Below are 19,447 nucleotides of genomic sequence, written 5' to 3'. Positions count from 1 at the left end.
GGATCCATGAAATAACTGGCTTTTAAAAAGAAAAATCTGCCTGCCTCTATGGGAATTTAACATAGGGGTGTACTTACTTATACCCCCTGTATTTTAAGGAAGAACATTTATTTATTCACGATACATTATTCATTCACAAAGAAAATTGGTGTCCTTAAAAGGTTGGATGTTTCCTCATTTTTTTAATTAAGGCATTAAGATCTATTTCCAAAAGATGATTTTTTATTCCTCTTTTTAGTCAACTTTAGCATGGGTGTATTCACTTATGCACTGTAGATGGACTTTTTGGATAATTCCTCTGATTTTCTAATCCAAATGACTGTTATTTCATCATAAAAGCTGACAGCTATCAGATAGATCTAAACAGATACATTTTTTTTTACATTTCTATATTTTTAATGTATAAGGAGGCAGATTATTTGCGACACAATTCTAATTTCATGCTTCTCTGAGAAGATTTGTCTTCAGATTTCTCCACATCACAGTAAATGTAGCCCACAGGCTGAACCCACTCACTCTTTATTGTGTGAGTAATAATCCCATTTATGGTTCAGCTGTATACCAACTCCCAATGATTTGGGATAAAGACTGAAAAAAGAAGAAAATGTAAAAATGCCATATTTAAGTAAAGCATATAATACGTACGTAATGTTCTTAAAAATATCTATATTTATTCAGTCTTTGTCAGTTGATGGCTTTAGTAGAAAAGTATTTAGAAGTGTGGTAGTGTGTTTGGCATTTTAAGTCAGTTGAAAGAAAAAATACAGGAATAGCTCAACTGTTTTATCAATCTTTTTGCAGAAATGTCACGCTAGCTGTTTTGCTAAAATCATGCTCATATTGGAAAACAGCTTCATCATACTCTGAAAAACTCTTCATATTAGGCAAGTTGTGAGGGCAGAGACTATCTCAGCAGATCTGTTGCAAACCCAGCTCTATGGATCAATGAACAGGAAGAAACTGATAGTCGTTGCTAAATAAAAGGTGTTTCAGACACCACCTGCTATTTTGTTCGATTCCTCTCGTCTCCCATCATGCATGACACATCGGTCGTGCCACTGCCAAGGCAGATGTGTTTACCTTTCGTGCTTTCATCAGTGAGGCAACACAACGTTGTCAACGTCCTTGCCAGCTTCTGTGGTATACGGTGTAACCCGCGCAAATGCAGATGTGTTGAAACAATGGTGTGTTTGCTTTGTGTTTCATGAGGGCAGCAGCTGACAAAGCCACACCAAAGGGCTTATCACCAGCATGCCCCCTTGTCTGGTTCATCTGCTGTCCTCGATTTTGACACTGTTTTGGCAGACGTTGGTTTTGGATAGCAGTCATCAAACAAGACTTTTTATATACAGACTATGGTTACACTGTTGCTCTGCTCAAATGATGTCACTTGAGTCCGCTTTGGTTGGGGCTTAAGGCTACAAGTTTGAAAATGAAAAAAAAATCTGTGGGTGTGAAGTTAGAAAGAAGTGAGCTAACAAGACCTTTATAGCTCACTATAATCTCTGCTTGAGGTTACAGCAGCTATTAACACACCTGAATCTTGGAACCAACTGTCAATGGTTGAGTTGCCTTCTGGGTAATGTAGGTGCTACATTTGAAAAGGAAGAAGAATGTGTAGAATAAAAAGAGATGATATTCTGCTGCATGGATTTGTTATATGAGCGTATTGCTAATTTGGTGGAGCACCCTTTTAAGACTGCCTTCATATGTTGGAACCTTGTAATGGAGACTCTCCTCCATCGTGTGGTATTGTAGTTGATTGTCAACACATGTATTGATGGTTGTACAACAAAGGAGGATCCATCAGCCTGCAATTCTTTGCAAAAGTTCGACCACAAAAAGCATCAAACAAATCAACATTTCAATCAGAAAGTGGTGCTTTCAACTGCATCCTCATGTGTGAATTGAATTGTATATATGAAATATATATATAAAATAAATAAAAAAAGTATGTAATAACTTTAGTTAAGTAAGTATGTCTGTACGACTCTTCACTCAACTCAGTATATGGACATTACATTGGATAAAGTCAGCTTTAAGAAATAGTTCTGGATAAAGGCAAGGTGAGGGGATCCCTGCACCATAATCAACGTTTTCCCTTCTCATCCCTCACGTTGTCATCTTATAGGTTGATTTCAAAGCTTAGCAGCCAAACTGCTAACAGAGAGGTCATTACCCTCACTGCGCTTCATCCTGTGTGTGATTTACAGCAGCCATGGAGATTAAACTGGGAACTCTCCAGTGTCACCATGCTGCTGAGCGGGATTCACAGTGTTGACCCTTTGATCAGTGACAGAGCCAGAGAACGGGGCAGCCAGGCGGAGATTGTACTGATGGCACGGGGCCTAATCTCTAGATTATCCGTCATGCTGCTCCAGTGTGCACACGGCTAATTAAGAGATGGAGTCGTGTGTTGCAATATCACATCACGGGGGCACATTATTTAACTCCCAAAACTTTTTAAATGTTTTTTTATGTAACATCATCTTACTCATTCTCTTTGGCCTATTGGTTGTAATCAGAGAGTTATGGTTCATGTCAGCAACTCATTTTCTGCTCATGCTGTCAAGGAGGCAAAAACGTTTATATACTACACGGCACCTCTTCAGCAAAGTTCATCGTACCCAACGTGGATGTTTTGAAATGTTTTAAGATATCATTAGTGTCTGTTTCTGTTAAACATTAGGGACATTAAAGTTATAGTATTGGATATTTTGAATTGAGGTTGTATGAGGTACTTATCCATTCTCAGTTTATTAGCTACAATAGATAGCAGTCGGCACGACCCAGTTTGGAGAAGGAGACAGGAGTACCAACACAGAAGCTCAGCAATGTACTGCTGGACGGGGGCATCAGCTAAATGTATTTCATCCACCAAAAAAAAAAAATCAATATCAGTTTAAGTGTACGCTATATTTAGAATATCTTCACTGCTTTACCTTGCTGTCAGACAGCCCTTTTTGACGGGGAACTGAATCTTTAATCTATGCTCTCTTCAAAGCCACCGGACTCCTTTGACAAAAACAGTAATTTTACATTGCAGAACATAGGAGTTGCTGGTCTACTGCTGGTCGTATTCATTTGTTTGTGTTATTGTGTGACTGGTGTTTGCACCTAAAAATGAATATACTGTATATCATTTAGATATCCGTCACAGGGACCATTTTTCTACATAATGAGTACTTTGATACGTTTAAACACTTTGCTGATAATACTTCTGTACTTTTACCTAAGTAGGATTTTTACTTTTACTTGTAAGTTTAGTATGTTGACAATGTTGTATTGGCATTTCTACTTAAGTAAAGGATCTGAGTACTTCCTCCACCACTGACTTAACTTAACACATTGACTTTAACAACTTTGAATATATTACTAAGTACAGTATTTCCCCTCAGGTGGAAGAGTGGGTTTTTTTCAGCAAATTTTCATTTTATTTTTAATCGATTTTAGTAACAACAGTCTGGTTTGGTATTCTTTCATTTCTCTTTTAGTTATACACGTTTTTCTCTTTCTCAGCTGGACGATAATCAAAGAGTCTGCATCTGCTTGCTGCTGGGCCTGAAGATACACATTTCTCACGCATAGATTTTGTGTCCAACAAATTGAGTGCAATTAAGGCTTTGCTTGGACCCAGGTCTGAGTGTTAAACATGGGAGACCAGAGATCAGTCCAGCCCCTCCGGCCCATGCTGCTGCTCCTGATGCTCCTCGCCAGGCTGTCACAGCTGTGGGCCTTGCCCTTCAGCCCGTCCCTGGACCTGGATGTCACCCCCAGGACTACTGTCTTCTACAAAGGTACATTTTCAAACTGTGAGGCAAAGACACTGTGGGAGGTGAAACAGAAATGTGCATGCCTGTGTTCTAAAAACAACATATTTTTCCCATTTACTAACACAGTCAACAGTTGGAGCTGCTGTCATCTATGTAAATACACATGTGAATCCATGGCAACATTATACGTTCTTTTTACATCCCCAAAGCTGGGGAACTGTAGTTGCAAAACATGGCAAATGATTATCCTCCAAATAGAAGGAAGACAAAGATTAATAATAGGACTGACAATGACAAAATGCATTGATATTACTGTGGGGAGAGGAGTGAGGGGGGCACAGTGTCAGACTTTGAAAACCCCTGTTCTAGATGCATCCATGCAAACACACACATACACACATACATGTACTGTACATATCCACTCAACACTCAACTCACTGTCCTTATTTGAAGCTGCTCCGGCTGGACCCCAGGAAGAGTAGCTGATGTTCTGCATCAGCTAATGGGGATCCTAATAAAATCAAAATCCTTCCTCCCTCCCATCCTCGTTTAAGAAGTGGCACATTTTCGAAGTTGGCCCTGAAGACAGCTCCTTCATGCTCAGAGTTATTAATCGCCTCTCTCAAGCCCTGTCCTAGATCACACGGCTCAGCAAACACTTCTAATGAAACAATAGACAAGGAGCCCTCATAAAAGAACACCTGAGCACAGTAGACCTGATTAGTGTCCGTGCAGAAAATACTGCTGAGTAGGTGTATTTTGGCACAGAGGGAGTGTTTACACACATCATCAGCACCTTCCTCTTTCTACCTTACCCCCTCCCGCTTGCCACCAGCTCACCTTTCCCCTCCCACTCTCCTCGTCCCTCATCACTGCGGCAGAGGCTATCACTGCAGCGAGAAGGGAACTGATCGGATAGCTTTGCTCTTACCTTCCACTCCTTGTCAGTGTTCTGAGGATGAGTATTATTAGGGGACGGGTGGAGTGAACAGAGCCCAGCTCTATTGCCAGCCGAGCTCTCCGGTGCAATGTCATAAGAGCTGTTGAGACTGTTGCAGTGTGAGATGATGCTTTGGAGATGGGAGGATATGCTGCTTGATGCTGTGCATCACAATTACTCAGGGAGATGAGAATATAAGAGAGGAGGAGCCACTTTTTAGTGTCTCTTTTGCTGCTTTACTGTGCATTTTCTTGATTCAACCTGAGAGGACTTGCAAAAATGAATATTTAGTTTACAATTTGCTGGAGCGGGAGGAAATCTTGTGATTATTCCTCCTTCAAGTTCCAAGTTTTCCTTCACAATGAACTGATTTGTTGTGCTGCAGAGAATATTTGGGAAAAATATTTATGGGAGACCCTGCAGCACTAAAAAAATACACATACTGAACATGGCACTACTTTTAAACCTACTGTTGTGTACTGCAACCAATGGAAGTTGACAGCAGTGAACTGATTACTGATATCAGTACTGTTATTTATCAACCAAATGAAAAGGAGACACTTGCTAAACTCTGAAGAGATGGAGCAGCACATATAATTCACTAAGCCTCATTAAGTACGTTTCTAATTGAATCATAGACAGAACTCATTGTCTATTCTCTTAAAGCCAACTCCTTATTGCAATGCCCCTGGCTATTTATTTACACATATCTGACTCTGCCTCGGATTATAAATCATACACACTCTCTGGGCACTTTTCTGTGCTGCAGCCAGAGTCAGTCTCTCATCTTAAATCTGATTTTTTTCTCTTTGCCCTCTTAGAAAGTTGTCCTTGACCTACTTTCTAATCATCAGGGGAGTCCATGAGGGTGCAGGATATGCATGTGTGTCACCATGCTTTTGTCAGTCTCCATGTGAGCTGTGTGTGTGTGTGTGTGTGTGTGTGTGTGTGTGTGTGTGTGTGTGTGTGTGTTTGTGTGTGGGGGGGGGGAGAGGGCTTTTTGGGCCGCTGTCACTTTCCCTGTCACTTGGGGGAGGGGATGGAGAGTGGCAAGCTCCAATTCACAGAGGGTTTATTAGCATAAAACTATACTATGTATGGGTTTGTGTGCTAATGAATGGTTTATGTTTAGGGAAGGATAAAGGGGTACAGTACACATATAGAAATGAATCTCCCGTTAATAGTAATAATAATAAGATAATAAGATATCAAATAAATAAATAAAATAATAAGTAATTTTTTATATTGTATAACGCCTCAGAGAGAAGATCTGCCTAGATGTGCAGGACTGTATATGGAAATAGGATGGATTTTGTATGTGGGTGTCACTGCCTATGGGAGACTCTGTGGGAGGATTTATATGATGTTTCTCGGCTGGGGTGAGGGGGCGCTCATTCATTTACAGTATGCTTTGCAGATGGTCTGTGTGAGTGGGTGAGTACAAGGACATGCTGTTCTGAAATAAATATTATCAATAGATCAAATGACTATGTGTAACGTGAAAGGGGTCGCTTGTAGTGATGAACCCAACCCTGCAGTTCTCCTCAGCTTTGCAGAGCATTTTAGGATCTTTCAGCTCTTTGTTTTGGTTTTATGGCCTGCAACTTTACTGTTTTAGGTTCAGTCTCATCGCTCCTATCAATCTCATTTTCAGCTTTAATTAGCAGGCATCAGCTGTTTTCAGTCAAAAAGCTCTGATAAACCCATTGTTCGCTACCTGCCCAGCACGAAACGGCAGACTATGGTGAACATAGTGGAGCATTTAGTAGCTAAACAGCCAGATATTTCCCTCAGGAGTTGGAGAACAAACCACAGATAAAAAAGGGGAGTGAATACATGACCAAACATGACAAAATACATCCTCAGTGTCTGCTTGATGTGTAAATAGACAGCTGTTGGCTAACATGTTCGCCATATCAACTTAATAAAGTGATATGGATGCCTGGGTAGCACACCTGGTAGAGCGCGGTGCCCATATATAGAGGTTTACTCCTTGATGCAGCGGCCACGGGTTCGACTCCAACCTGTCATTCGGCCTTTCATGTCTTATAAAAAAAAATAAAGGCCTAAAATGCCCATAAAATAATCTTTACAAAAAACAAATTGATAATATGTCTGCCTTCAAGTGGCCAAACAAAAATGAAATAATGCAGCTTTTAAGTTAAACTTGCAGTGCCACAATGTAAAAAGCTTTCCAAATAAGCAAAAATTACACACAGAAAATCGCCGCTTGGATTAGCTGTTGTAGCTAACTGTAACTATAGATATCCTGGGGCAATTTGCTGTCTAACCTAACCAGCTGACAAGTAGTTAGCTAACCTAACTGCTAAATGTCAATGTAAGTAAAAAGTTACTTTCCACCACTGCAGACAAGGTCTTGAAATGATCCGTGTCAGATCAAAACGTGATGTGTTTATCAGTAAAATCACTCAGTTTGTAAATTTTCAGAAAATGTGTGGGATCCTTTCTGTATAATAAGAAGTTGAATACATCCAGTTATGTGTGCAGCTTTCACCTTTTCTCCCAGAGGTGAGATTAAAGCTTGACTTTGTTCTGAACTCTGCTGTTTGCTCATGGGGGTTCCTGCCTCTGCCACCAGACCTGAAGTAATGCATGTTTGAAATATTGATGCACTGTAAGTTGTCTGTTGCTGCTAAGACAAGCTGAGATGGCAAAAGAGGTTATGTAGTAAGTTTCCTCATGGTTAGCACTATTAGTGTTGTGGTGGTATAATAATACAAACCTGCCAACTTGATGTTTTTTTTTTGTTGATTAAGAGTTTTCTTCATCCAGTATTTTAATTACAGTGTTGAGGAGTCATTGAATTTACTGTTCAGACCAGTCTGTTATCATCTTTTGCAAACAGCAAATCTGTTTTGAAAGAAATGATTTACTAACATTGTCAGCTCATTTTCTGACTGAAGTTGTTTAATCTCTGTGTGACAGCGCTGTTACACCATTTGTTTTTTACCCTCCTCTGTTGCGAAATTTCATACTTTGGACTCTAAAATCCACTGAGACTTCCATGATGCTTTGATCTTATATCCCCTCGGATATCGTGTGAATCTGATAAGATCTTATTGGTGATTCACTGATAGCATCTAGCGAGACCTGGAATGACACAGGAAATATTGGTGTGTTGTGTATGTAGGATTGGCTTTCTTTTCTGAAAGATGAAAGCCTTGGCTGTCTTTCATCTCATTCTGCAGTCTCCCCAGTTCTACAAAAGTTTTGGATTTGACACAAGTTTTGAAAAAGGTATTGTGTCTGTGTCATTGTGAGATGTGTCGTAAACATAAGGGTTTGTTCACACAAATGACTAATATAATAAATATGTTTGCATTTACCTTTATTGATTACTATCCATGTCAAGAGATAGGGTGAGAAGCTCAGTTATCCGTGAGGAGCTCGGAGTAGAGCCGCTGCTCCTTTGCGTCGAAAGGAGCCAGTTGAGGTGGTTCGGGCATCTGGTAAGGATGCCCCCTGGGCGCCTCCCTAGGGAGGTGTTCCAGGCACGTCCAGCTGGGAAGAGGCCTCGGGGGAGACCCAGGACTAGGTGGAGGGATTATATCTCTAACCTGGCCTGGGAACGCCTCGGGATCCCCCAGTCGGAGCTGGTTAATGTGGCCCGGGAAAGGGAAGTTTGGGGTCCCCTGCTGGAGCTGCTACCCCCGCGACCCGACCCCGGATAAGCGGATGAAGATGGATGGATGGATGGATGGATATCCATGTCAAAAGTGGTTTGATTTCCAAGATTTTGAGATGAACAATGAAAAAACATAAGTGGAAAATAGAGATGTTCCAATACCGAATCGGCTCCGATACTGCCTAAATCGGTATCGGGAAGTACTGGAGTTTATGCACCGATCCGATACCACGTCATAAAGCCCTAAAGAAAATCTACGTTAAAGTAGTTTATTTATGTTCTTTTTCCGTTATAACTGACTGTCAAACTGCAGAATAAAAGAAAGTTCTGTGGCATTCATGTTTCACAAAGAGTTTAACCTGAGCCAGACTGACAACAAAGATAAATAATATCACATCCATACAGGGATAGTAGTATACAGTTGTTAAAACAATAAAATATATGACACACTGGTATCGGATCGGTACTCGGTATCGGCCGATACGCAAGTTCAGGGTATCAGAATCAGTATTGGGAAGCAAAAAATGGTATCGGTCCATCTCTAGTGGAAAACCAATTTAAACCTGACAGTCGGGCTTAAGGCTGTTTTATGGTTCTGCGGAGGCTCCACGCAGAGCTTTCGCCGTAGCCTACGTAAGTGGCCTGATGTTTATACTTGTGCGCTGGTGTCTGTGTCAAGCCGGCATGTGTGTATGTGTGGGGAGTGGGTGATAGAGCAAGAGAGAAGTGAGAGAGTGACGGTGATTAGCTTTGGAGCGAGTACTGACTCTAGAGTCATAGTGAGAGAAACAAAGTGTCTCCCCTGTGTTTTCTGACCAAGGTGGGAAATCTGTAGCAGGAAAAGTGAACCCTCTCCTTGATTTCATGTTGTTTCAGCCTTTAGTCTGAATAGACAAGAGGATTATTTGTACCAATCCAGAATGGAGTCGATCCAAACAGATCCAAATAGAAGATAGAGCACAAACACTGGCAACAAGCAGCCACGATCAGAAATAAGAAGTCATTTTTCCTGCGGTTCATAGTTCACACAGTTTTTTGACACCTGATGGAGAGACCTGTGAACCACAGACCTGTGAACTTTTTTTTATTGGATGTACCGTCTGCAGAAGAAAACTGTTGACAGAGAGTACTGTGGATTATCCAGAGTAAACGTTGCACAGAAATGTTGCTGGTAATTTAATAATGAGTACGCAATCAACTCCCAAAACAATTACATTATGAAATATCAAATCTTTTTTGATTGTCTGTTTCTGTTCTGTTTATGCTCCCAATGCTCCCCCGCATTTTTTTTAAATTTCACGTACAATACAAACAGGTGTACAAAAGCAACATTCAGGACACTTAAAAACTAAACAAAACAAAAACAGACAATTCACATACATAATTCTATATGATATCATTTCTCTGTAAACAATATGTCCTCCTTGTCTCCATTTTTTAAAATATGTTCTCATGTTGTCTCTAATGTCCCAAGTCTTCATAGTGTTTTATTTTATTTTCACTACGGTGGCCAATAATATTTTATTGTAACCTGCAGGTATCAACAGTTAAACTGCCTACAGGTAACCTTTGAAAAGCATGTAAGCATTTAAACACAGACTTCTGTTTTTGCCTAATAGTTGGCAATGATATAAGCCTGATAATATCATTTGAAATGTCCTAATGTAGAAAATAATGGACTTCATAATAATGGAGGAAATACACTCTGCTTCTTTGCCTCTTATTTTTGTATATTAGGGCACCCAGTTGTGTATTATCGCTTACATAACACATCGTCATTGAGTAATGACGTCAACCTCATTGACTCTTGAGGCTGGTGAAGAAGTAAAGAGATGCTTATATAATGTGCGTAAAGTTGACGACAACTGACAGTTCTGACACTGTCCAAAGAAGTTAAGTCAGCCTTTCCTTCCAGCATTTGTTCCCAAATCATTTTTCTAAGCACGTGTGTGTGCATGCATCGGTGTTTGTCACATGCTCTCCACAGTGTGTCTAGTGATCAGTGAGTCACACAGGAACTCACACATACTCGACACACACATAAACACACACACTGGATTTACTATAATCTTGGATCCCACTTGGAGAATAACAAATATGTCTGAGCGTGAGCCCACACATTCTGGACGCGCCACCTGTGACGGCTCAGTGTTGAGACACACACGCTTTAGTAAACACACAACACACACACACACACACACACACACACACACACACACACACACACGCTCTCCCCAGATCTTTTGAGTAACTGATTTAGAAATGTCTTCACTCTTTTTCAGGAGACAGATGAAGGGTGAAATAAGTCTAAAGTGTGTGTGTTCCAGGGGCGCCTGGGTACCTCACCTGGTAGAGTGCGCGCCCATATACAGAGGTTTACTCCTCGACGCAGTGGGCCCTTTGCTGCATGTCATTTCCCCCCCATTTGGACATTGGGACATTTTGACCTTATTGAATGATGTACTCTGAACATTCACACAAACAGGTTTACACTAACACACACACACACACACACACACACACACACACACACACACACACACACACACACACACACACAGGATCATAACACACCTCAGTGCTCTATTGACTTCCCTTATTGATTTTGCAGCATAGCGCAAGGTACAGTGTGTGTGTGTGTGTGTGTGTGTGTGTGTGTGTGTGTGTGTGTGTGTGTGTGTGTGTGTGTGTGTGTGTGTCATCATGGGTCTGTTGCTAATTTACTGAGTATATTTATGGCCATGTTCATGCTGATAAAACTGTTGACATGTTATGTTTTGGTTTTGGTTGTTTCTATGTTTAATGCCTCACTAATCACTCTAATGGACTCTGCAGTTTTCCCCCTTTAGCCTCTTTTAGCTTTATGTTTTAGTTTTACAGTCGTGCAAGCAGACTGTTTGCAGACTGAAACCTTTTCAAACATCTGGATGTTGTGTTGTCCTTAAAGAGTAAGGGACGTCAGGTGTTCAAAAGTGTGCGAACAAGTCCGTGTTGCCTGCAGAAAAACAGCACACAGTCCGACCACGGAAAGATCTGAGACCAAGGTCGCTGTGCCTCTGCTGCCTTGGGGCCGGGGACATTGTGTACGTCACCGTAGTCCTTCTCATCAGCACTGTGCTAGTTATATCCTGCAGACACTGTTTTTATAAGATAGAAAGCAAGGCTTTTGCTCACTCTTGGATGACTCACATGTAGTGGACTCTTTACGTTGCCTTGGGCTGTCATTGTGTTTGCATAACTCTCTCTTTAAACGTGATCTCTGAGAATATGCAGTGTTCTCGTGATGAGGATTATGGTTTGTTGTTTGTGCATTTTTGTGTGTGTCACCCTCTCCTCTTTGATGCTTATCAAATACATAGATTCAGAACGTGCATTTGTGTGTACATGCCATTTATGTGTGTGTGTGTGTGTGTGTGTGTGTGTGTGTGTGTGTGTGTGTGTGTGTGTGTGTGTGTGTGTATGTGTGTGTACCAGCTTGTGGTGGAGAGGGTGCCCCACCCCCCTGGCGTGTCCTGACCTTTGGCTGTGTCGGAGGAGCTGCTCATTGCTCACTCAAATGTTAGGCTGACTTGCTTTGAGAAATAATGGGTGGCAGCCACAGTCTTATTTGTGGATTCCATTAACAGTTACATAAGGTTTTGCTATTGCAACACACTTCACTCATTTTCATTTTCTTTTTTTTTTTTTGCAAACTAAAACGGATGCAATATGAATAATCTTTCAGGATAATAATGGTTTATTACAACTTTGGTCTAATTTTCTCCCAGTTTAAAATGGAGAGACTAATTTGAAGTGTATGTATTTATTGAGGTTAGAGAAACACTTAAGCTATTAGACCCATTCGATGGATGTGAAGCATCCTCGTTAATTCGTGGTGGACTAAAACCAGCAAGTAGTTTACCTCCAATAAAGTAATCTGCCTCAAGTGTCGGCTTGTTTACAACTTTTGTGGAGGGTTTCCTCTACCAGGAGCAATATGTGCGGTGTCATTCTTCCAAGCTTTAATCAGTCTGACGTGCACGACAGAGCCAGTATGATAATAACCTAGTTATTGACCAGTGAGCAGGATTGCTGTGGTTGTCTGGCTGTCAGTGACTAGTAAGAAAAAGGCTGACAGGAAGGAAGGTGGGTGGTAAGAGGGACCGCAGTCTGACTCAATCTCTGCCTGCTCTTCTGGAGAGTTGACGGGCACTAGCAGTCATCCCTCAGTGTGTCCGTGAGACAGTTGAGACAGCGGCCAGTCATGTGGGGAGGAAAACACCCTCCATGTGATGTTGGGGAAACATCATCGTGTTGTATTACGCAACATCAAACACGCCGAAAGACTCGCTGTCATCCTCATTATCATCACGGCCGTTATATATTATATTAAAAGCTTTAGTAATACTGTAGTTGAGATAGTAGAGGCCCTGAAGAGTTTGTCTTCTTGTATCTTTGTTTTGCAAAAAACAGGGTTTACAGTTTCATTTTGGGACACTCCTTTAACTGGTTCGACAGCAATTTTAACCTGACTGTTAACAGAAACTTGTTGTTTTTGTCTCAAATGCTGTGTTTGCTGTGTCTGATGAAACTAAGCACAAACCCTGGCTCATAATCTGAAACAAAGATCTCTTTTTTTTTGTTGCATAAAGCCCATACTTGTAGATCTTAAATGTATGGTAACAACTGCATTGATATTTGGACTCTTTACTTATCATCCTTGCAATATTTCTGTGCATTGGTAGGGCTGCACTGCCTCAGCACTTTTTGGTCGTTCCCAGGGACGTCGTTAGGCCTATTTTAGGGGGGCTGAAGCTACCCCAAAATGGTTCTAAGCCCTCCCAAATAATAATAAGAAAAATAATAATTAGATGTAACGGTATGTGGACGAGCGAGGTATAGAGTGACAGAAGAGAGAGAGCGCCAGGCAGCATTAAAACAAAGCAGTAAATCAGAGAAATAAAATGTTGTTTTCGATCACTCGAAATGCAACTGTTGCAAGTATCTCACTATCATTAATGTTATCCAAATTCATAATTAGAAACAACAAATAATATATCCAGCTACAAAAAAGCCGGAAAGTCGAAAGTTAGACAGAAGTACAAAGAGTCAGTGGCTATGAAGATCATACACCGTCGTGTCTCTTCTCATTGGTTTAAACTGGCAGCTTTCAGAATGCTGCAGACCAGTGCGTTGCAAGTAGCTGCAGGATTTATCTTGTCTCGTCGCAAATCTTTGGTCTGGACTTGCTACCGCACACACAGTGAGTGATACAGAGTGAAATTGTAAGTTGTTGTTAATGACTTTTACTTGCTTCACTTCAGCTACAGTTACAGTTACTTGAGGTAAAGATAAAGGGACATTTTAGTTGGCTATAGAAAACAATAGTCTAGCTAGTGTAAACGAGTGAAATACAAGAAATAGCTCGCCTAGTAAGGTATCCGAAGCTCTCTATTCTTTACCATTAATATAGCCTGCTATCGCTATAGTATTAAAACAATATCAGTCCCTAAATATCATAGTGTCACTGTTAATGCTATTGTACCAGTATAACCTTCAATTCATTGAACAAATGGATACTGGAAGAGAGAGAGAGGCACCAAGGCATAGCCTAAACTAAATTATTTCATGATATTTATTATATATGCTTGATTCTGACTAACTTCACTTTCTGCATTCCTTTGCTGTAATAAATTAAACAAGTATGCAGATATTAAACAAGTATGTAAATGTTGCCTTAATGTAGACTAGGCTAAGTATGAGCATACATACATACATACATACATACATACCTACATACATACATACATACATACATACATACAAACATACATGAATACATACATAAATACATACATACATAAATAAATACATACATACATACATACTAGAACTTGTATTCCTCTCGCCATCAGGTTATTATATTCAGACATACTTTAAATCCAACCATATTGCAACGAGCTAGTTCAGCGTATCATGCCCGACTGGAGTAGTGTGTTTTTCTTTAGGAGTGGGAAGGGCAGCATGTTGCCTGTTTCGTCATTTGGGCTGCCTTGTTGAGTGCAGCGGCACTGAGAACATTATATTTCACACAATTTAAGCTCTTTTTTAAAAAATAAAATAGGATTAGTCCAACGAATCGTTCGGTTTGTTATGCGCACCTAACCGACAGCCTCGTACCAAACGGTTCAATACGAGAGAGAGGAATTAGGTATGGTATTACTTTACCACACATTTACACAGGCAGATAGATAGCGCTTAAGTCTTAGCCTAAAGAAGAACTCAGCAGGAGCACAGTCTGGCCTAAGTAAACCCCTCCCATGCAGAGTTTGTAAGTAAGATTTTGCAAGGGAAAGTTTTGCATAGCCTCAGGGCTAAGCCCCCCCAGTCTTTTAATCCTAGTGACGTCCCTGGTCGTTCCTGATTTAAAGAGGAACTCCACCAATTTTAACCATCATAATCAGTTTACTAGTCATGGGTAGTATTACTCAGCCTGTGAAAACATTGTGTAATGTGTTTTAGGGCTGTTGTTTGTGGTACTGTTGAGTTATGCTGCATTATATTGAGAGGTTGTGATTTTATTGCTGTATATCACCCACATTTGCTGTTAAAGTGGCATTAAATTGACCCTGATATAATTCAGTAAGTCCAAGTGAAATTAATGAACTGTGGAATATAAAATAACAACATGTCAGCTTGCATTGCTGGCTAATCATCTGTGTACGTGCAGCAGATACGCTGTGGTCCCCTGGCCCTCCTGGCTGCACAAGACCCTTTTCGCTCCATTACATTAAACAGTAGAACAGATTGATCGCGACAAGCGTGTACCTTACACCACAGTAAATCGATTGACGGGGGACAAATATAGGTTGTCTTATTACTGGGATGCTGCTGCCATCGGTTTCACAACGGAAGAAAAAGACAGAGAGGGAGGAAGAGAGGCGATTAATAAGCCCATCTGCTCTCTGCTGACTAATATTCCTCAGCGTAACACTGTTGATACCTTCACTTATTATGTTGTTCTTTCTGCATGTGTGGTTTCTTTCTTCTTCTGTGCATCAAACTTATTAATCAGACATTAATCTTCACTTGCATCTAACTTTTAGTTCAAATCAAAGCTCTGTAAACCTACTTTTGCACAGAGGGAGAAAAAACAACGCCCTTCTTTTTTTATTCTGCCTCACTTCTCTCTCTAGTCACAGCAGCAAAGCGACCTGCCCCCATTTCTGAGGGGCTACACCGGAGCATGTTCAAATATTTAGTTTAGTGCACCAGGCCAATTATTTCGCAATGGGTTAATCATCTATTTGTCTGCTCCCTCCTCTGTCACCCACCCACACACACACACACACACACACACACACACACACAGACACACACACACACACACACACACACACACACACACACACACACACACACACACAGCTGATGATGCTGTGGCAGTACGACTGATGTGATTTGGCATTACTGGGCCATGAATCTTGCTGAATGCCCTAAAATGTTGCCTCCTCTGTGCCCACATGCTCACACTCCCCACAGTCCTGTCCTCTCAGCAATCACTCCAGCGACCCCCCCCATCTCCCAGACCCGCTGTCGAGCCTCACCCCCATGCAGTCACGCCAAGTACTGTATGTTCACTTGGGGTGTGTAGACTCTGGGAATCCTCCAGTGAGTGTGAAGTCAAGATATAAGCTTTTAGTCAACCTATTCTTACAGTCTGCAAGCAGAGAATTTGGAGCTGCTCATACATCCCCCTCCATGAGACTGTAAAGTGTATTTACGTTTTTTAGTACCTCAGTTTGAGGAATATTAATATCTCCTAAAACATTTAGATTTTCATTCAACAAAGTAACGCTAACTGAAACACTTTAATGCTTTTTAAACACAAGCAGCTGCACAAGAACCTTGGCTCAATAAAATAGTATAAAATTAGCAATTCATTCTTTAAATGGGAACACCTACGAATTAGTCTTTCATAAAGTTAGGAGGCTTGCAAGAGACCAAAATATCGCTGGATGCTCTGAAAATACACACTGTCCACATACTTTTGGCCATATAGTGTATAACGATATAATACATTGTCTGGAAATTCAATATCGGAACTATTTTATATTTATATATATTTATATATATGAAATATTCAGATGAGAAGGACTGTTTTTGGCTAATCAAGTGAACCAAATACCTCATAATTGATTCGCAACATTGCCCACAATTGCATGATACAATAACAGAGATATTACAAGGCTACATACCTGATATATAAAACAGTTAAGCAAAATATGTGACAGGGGAGCTTTGTCTGTTAAAATAGGAAGAAAGGTTTCTTTCCCAAACTGTTAACACGAGCCTAAACCATGAAAATGACCCTAGTCCAAAAGTACAGGAGTGTTCACACAGATTTGTCCATCACCAAGATAGAAACCTTTGTTGTTATACAGTAATGTGTGTCATATATTTGCAGGTCTGTTGAGCAGAGCCAGTTTCACTGGCTCTTCCCAGAACTACAGCACCCTCCTGCTGGAGGAGGGGGCCGGGCTGCTGTACGTGGGAGGCAGAGGAGCCCTGCACGCACTCAACACCTCCAACATCTCCACAACTGCAAACCTCACAGTGAGTGCCACGGTCAGATCACCATGTTAATTGCGACGAAGAAACAGCCCAAACAAACCCCCGCATCACAAGTTTCTCCCATAAGTGTTAAAGGAGGACAAACTAATAATAGCCCTAAACAGATTGAGCAAATCCCATTGTGTTCCTCCAATTTTATGGATGTTGGATTAAATGCACCAGGCGTGTATTCAAGGGTTACTGAACAGAGTCAGAACTCAGTGACGCAGCCAGAGAATAAAGTGAGCTGTCTTCTCTTTAATCGCTTCCTGTTTATCACATGCACACACTTGTTTTCTTCTCTTCATCTCCCCCTTCTCTGTCCATAGATCTTTCTATTTATCTATCTGTTTCCCTCTCTATTTATTGAGCTGAGTCATCCTTATTACCCCCTCCCCATTGTTTGCAGATTGATTGGGAGGCTTCCCCTGAACAGAAGAAGCAGTGTCTCAACAAAGGGAGAGACAATCAGGTACACGGCTGTGGCTCGACTCTTGCTTTTTCTTTTGAAGAAACTCATTATTTACTGAGTAATTATAGCAGAACATAAATTAAACCCTTTTGCTTTGTGATGTGCAGATTGCTTCTGACAGCAACAAAGTTGAAAAGTCCTTTCAATTGCTTAATCCATTTTTCCTAAAAAGAAAATCACACTCATTCATTGAATATTTGCATAAAATAGCCCATACATGAAGTGGATTGACTGGCCTATGTTCTTCAGTTCTTTCTTATTGTGGAGCTAGAAATAACCAGTTTTTCTCTGTTTCCTGCAGACAGAGTGCTACAATCACATCCGCTTTCTGCAGCGATTCAATGAGACTCACCTATACGTCTGTGGAACAAACGCCTTCAGACCTCTTTGTGCTTACATAGTAAGAGCGTGCGTGATTTCATTTTAGTGCAGTTATGAGTAGAAGGAAACAAAGGAATTGAAATGAATACTTGTCTTGTTTCTCTCTGTCAGGATGCAGAGCGGTTCAGATTCTCCTCCGGCTTTGAGGAGGGCAGAGACAGGTGTCCATATGACCCAGCAAAGGGATACACTGGCCTCCTCGTAGGTGTGTCTCCCAAATTAGCATTTAATCTGTTCCATATACAGCATGTTGGTGTAGTCAAAGCAGCATGCAGGCATTATTAGCCTTTATTAGACTAAAGAGGAATTGTGTCTTCAGAAGTGTAATGGTTAACCTTTTAGGGCACAATGATTGGTCCCCACTCAAACAAAAATAGCCTGTAGCCATGCTAGCTGCTTTGTGAGGCTGTACGAAATGCTAACGTCATCATGTTAAATGTCTGTGAAGAATCTCAGTCATCCAGGACATGATATATCCAAAGGGGCTAAGTTAAGGGCAACTGGACTCGCTTTAGATGCTCACAATGACAATTCTAACATGCTGATGTTTAGCAGATGATGTTTACCATGTTCACCATCTTAGTTATTGTTTGCTAATTAGCCCTAAAGTTCATCTGAGCCTGATGGGAATGCCATTAGTTTTGCAAGTATTTGCTCATAAACTAAAGTTCTGAGCTGCTGATGGTGCTGTATAAAAAGTCAGAGTATCACTAAAGTTATTGCAATTCATTTTAAGGGGAACACGAATGTCTGAACCAAATTTCATGGCCATCTATCAGATATTTGTTGAGACATTTCATTTTGGACTAGCTAAAAATACTCAAAGTTTTTTTTCACAGTTACTGATATTTTATTTCTGTGGTTTCATTTAATTGTATTGTTGATTTCCTTGTGAAGCACTTACAAGTAACTTAGTTTTGAAAGATGCTGGATAGATAAAGTTAATTATTTTTATTACTGGGAGAAAACACCAACAATAAACCTACAAATGCCAAGAGGAAGATGCTCACTCGATTTGTATAACTAAGACTGCTGAAGGTTCATATTAGTTTCGGCTTAACATTGGAATGTGAGTGTTGTATTAAGACAGATCTGAAGAAATCTGAATCCTTTATAAGGCAATCTAATTCAAATAAAGACTCAGGGGAGACATCCAAACATTCTCTTGGTTCATTTTTAACAACTTAGGCATGCTAGGATGTGTGTCGAAATACTTTACCAAGTATTACACCCACATTGGGTGATAGGTCAGTTTGCCTACTTTGCAGTATGCCAACTGATGGCCAAATTTCCTTCTCTCTTCTTCTATCTGTTAATCAGACGGTGAGATGTTCACGGCCTCTCAGTACGAGTTTCGCAGCTCTCCAGATGTGCGCAGAAACTTCCCCTTCCCCACGCTCAGGACAGAGGAGGCCCCCACCCGGTGGCTCCTGGGTAAATACATCACACGACAACACAAGTCAAAGAAGGGAGATAATCCCTGAAGAAATACGTCAAGTAACGAATAAGTGTGTGCAGAAACATTGCAGGCACTGGTTTATATAATTCCACTTGCAGTAAACTACTAAATGGACATTTATAGCTCAAACTGATTGACTTGGAGATTGAAAATCACATCAAAAAAATTGCACTGCACTGCAGCT

At 40.8% G+C, this 19,447-nt stretch overlaps 1 protein-coding gene across 1 annotated transcript in view; it reads left to right on the top strand.

The window, feature by feature from the left end:
* The window catches only part of sema4gb (sema domain, immunoglobulin domain (Ig), transmembrane domain (TM) and short cytoplasmic domain, (semaphorin) 4Gb), a 36,614-nt gene that overhangs the window by 2,460 nt on the left and 14,707 nt on the right, over positions 1–19,447 (top strand). The window contains exons 2-7 of the mRNA XM_078278863.1: positions 3,520–3,797; positions 16,806–16,954; positions 17,361–17,423; positions 17,725–17,823; positions 17,916–18,009; positions 19,125–19,238. Coding sequence (XP_078134989.1) covers positions 3,653–3,797; positions 16,806–16,954; positions 17,361–17,423; positions 17,725–17,823; positions 17,916–18,009; positions 19,125–19,238 — 664 coding nt within the window. The 5' untranslated portion in view covers positions 3,520–3,652. The remainder of the gene's footprint in view (positions 1–3,519; positions 3,798–16,805; positions 16,955–17,360; positions 17,424–17,724; positions 17,824–17,915; positions 18,010–19,124; positions 19,239–19,447) is intronic.

This window comes from Sander vitreus, chromosome 21 (assembly GCF_031162955.1).
Source record: "Sander vitreus isolate 19-12246 chromosome 21, sanVit1, whole genome shotgun sequence".
In the NCBI taxonomy this organism is placed as follows: Eukaryota; Metazoa; Chordata; class Actinopteri; order Perciformes; family Percidae; genus Sander; species Sander vitreus.
Note: the sequence above shows the minus strand (reverse complement) of the source record. Positions and strands in the feature narration are given on the sequence as shown.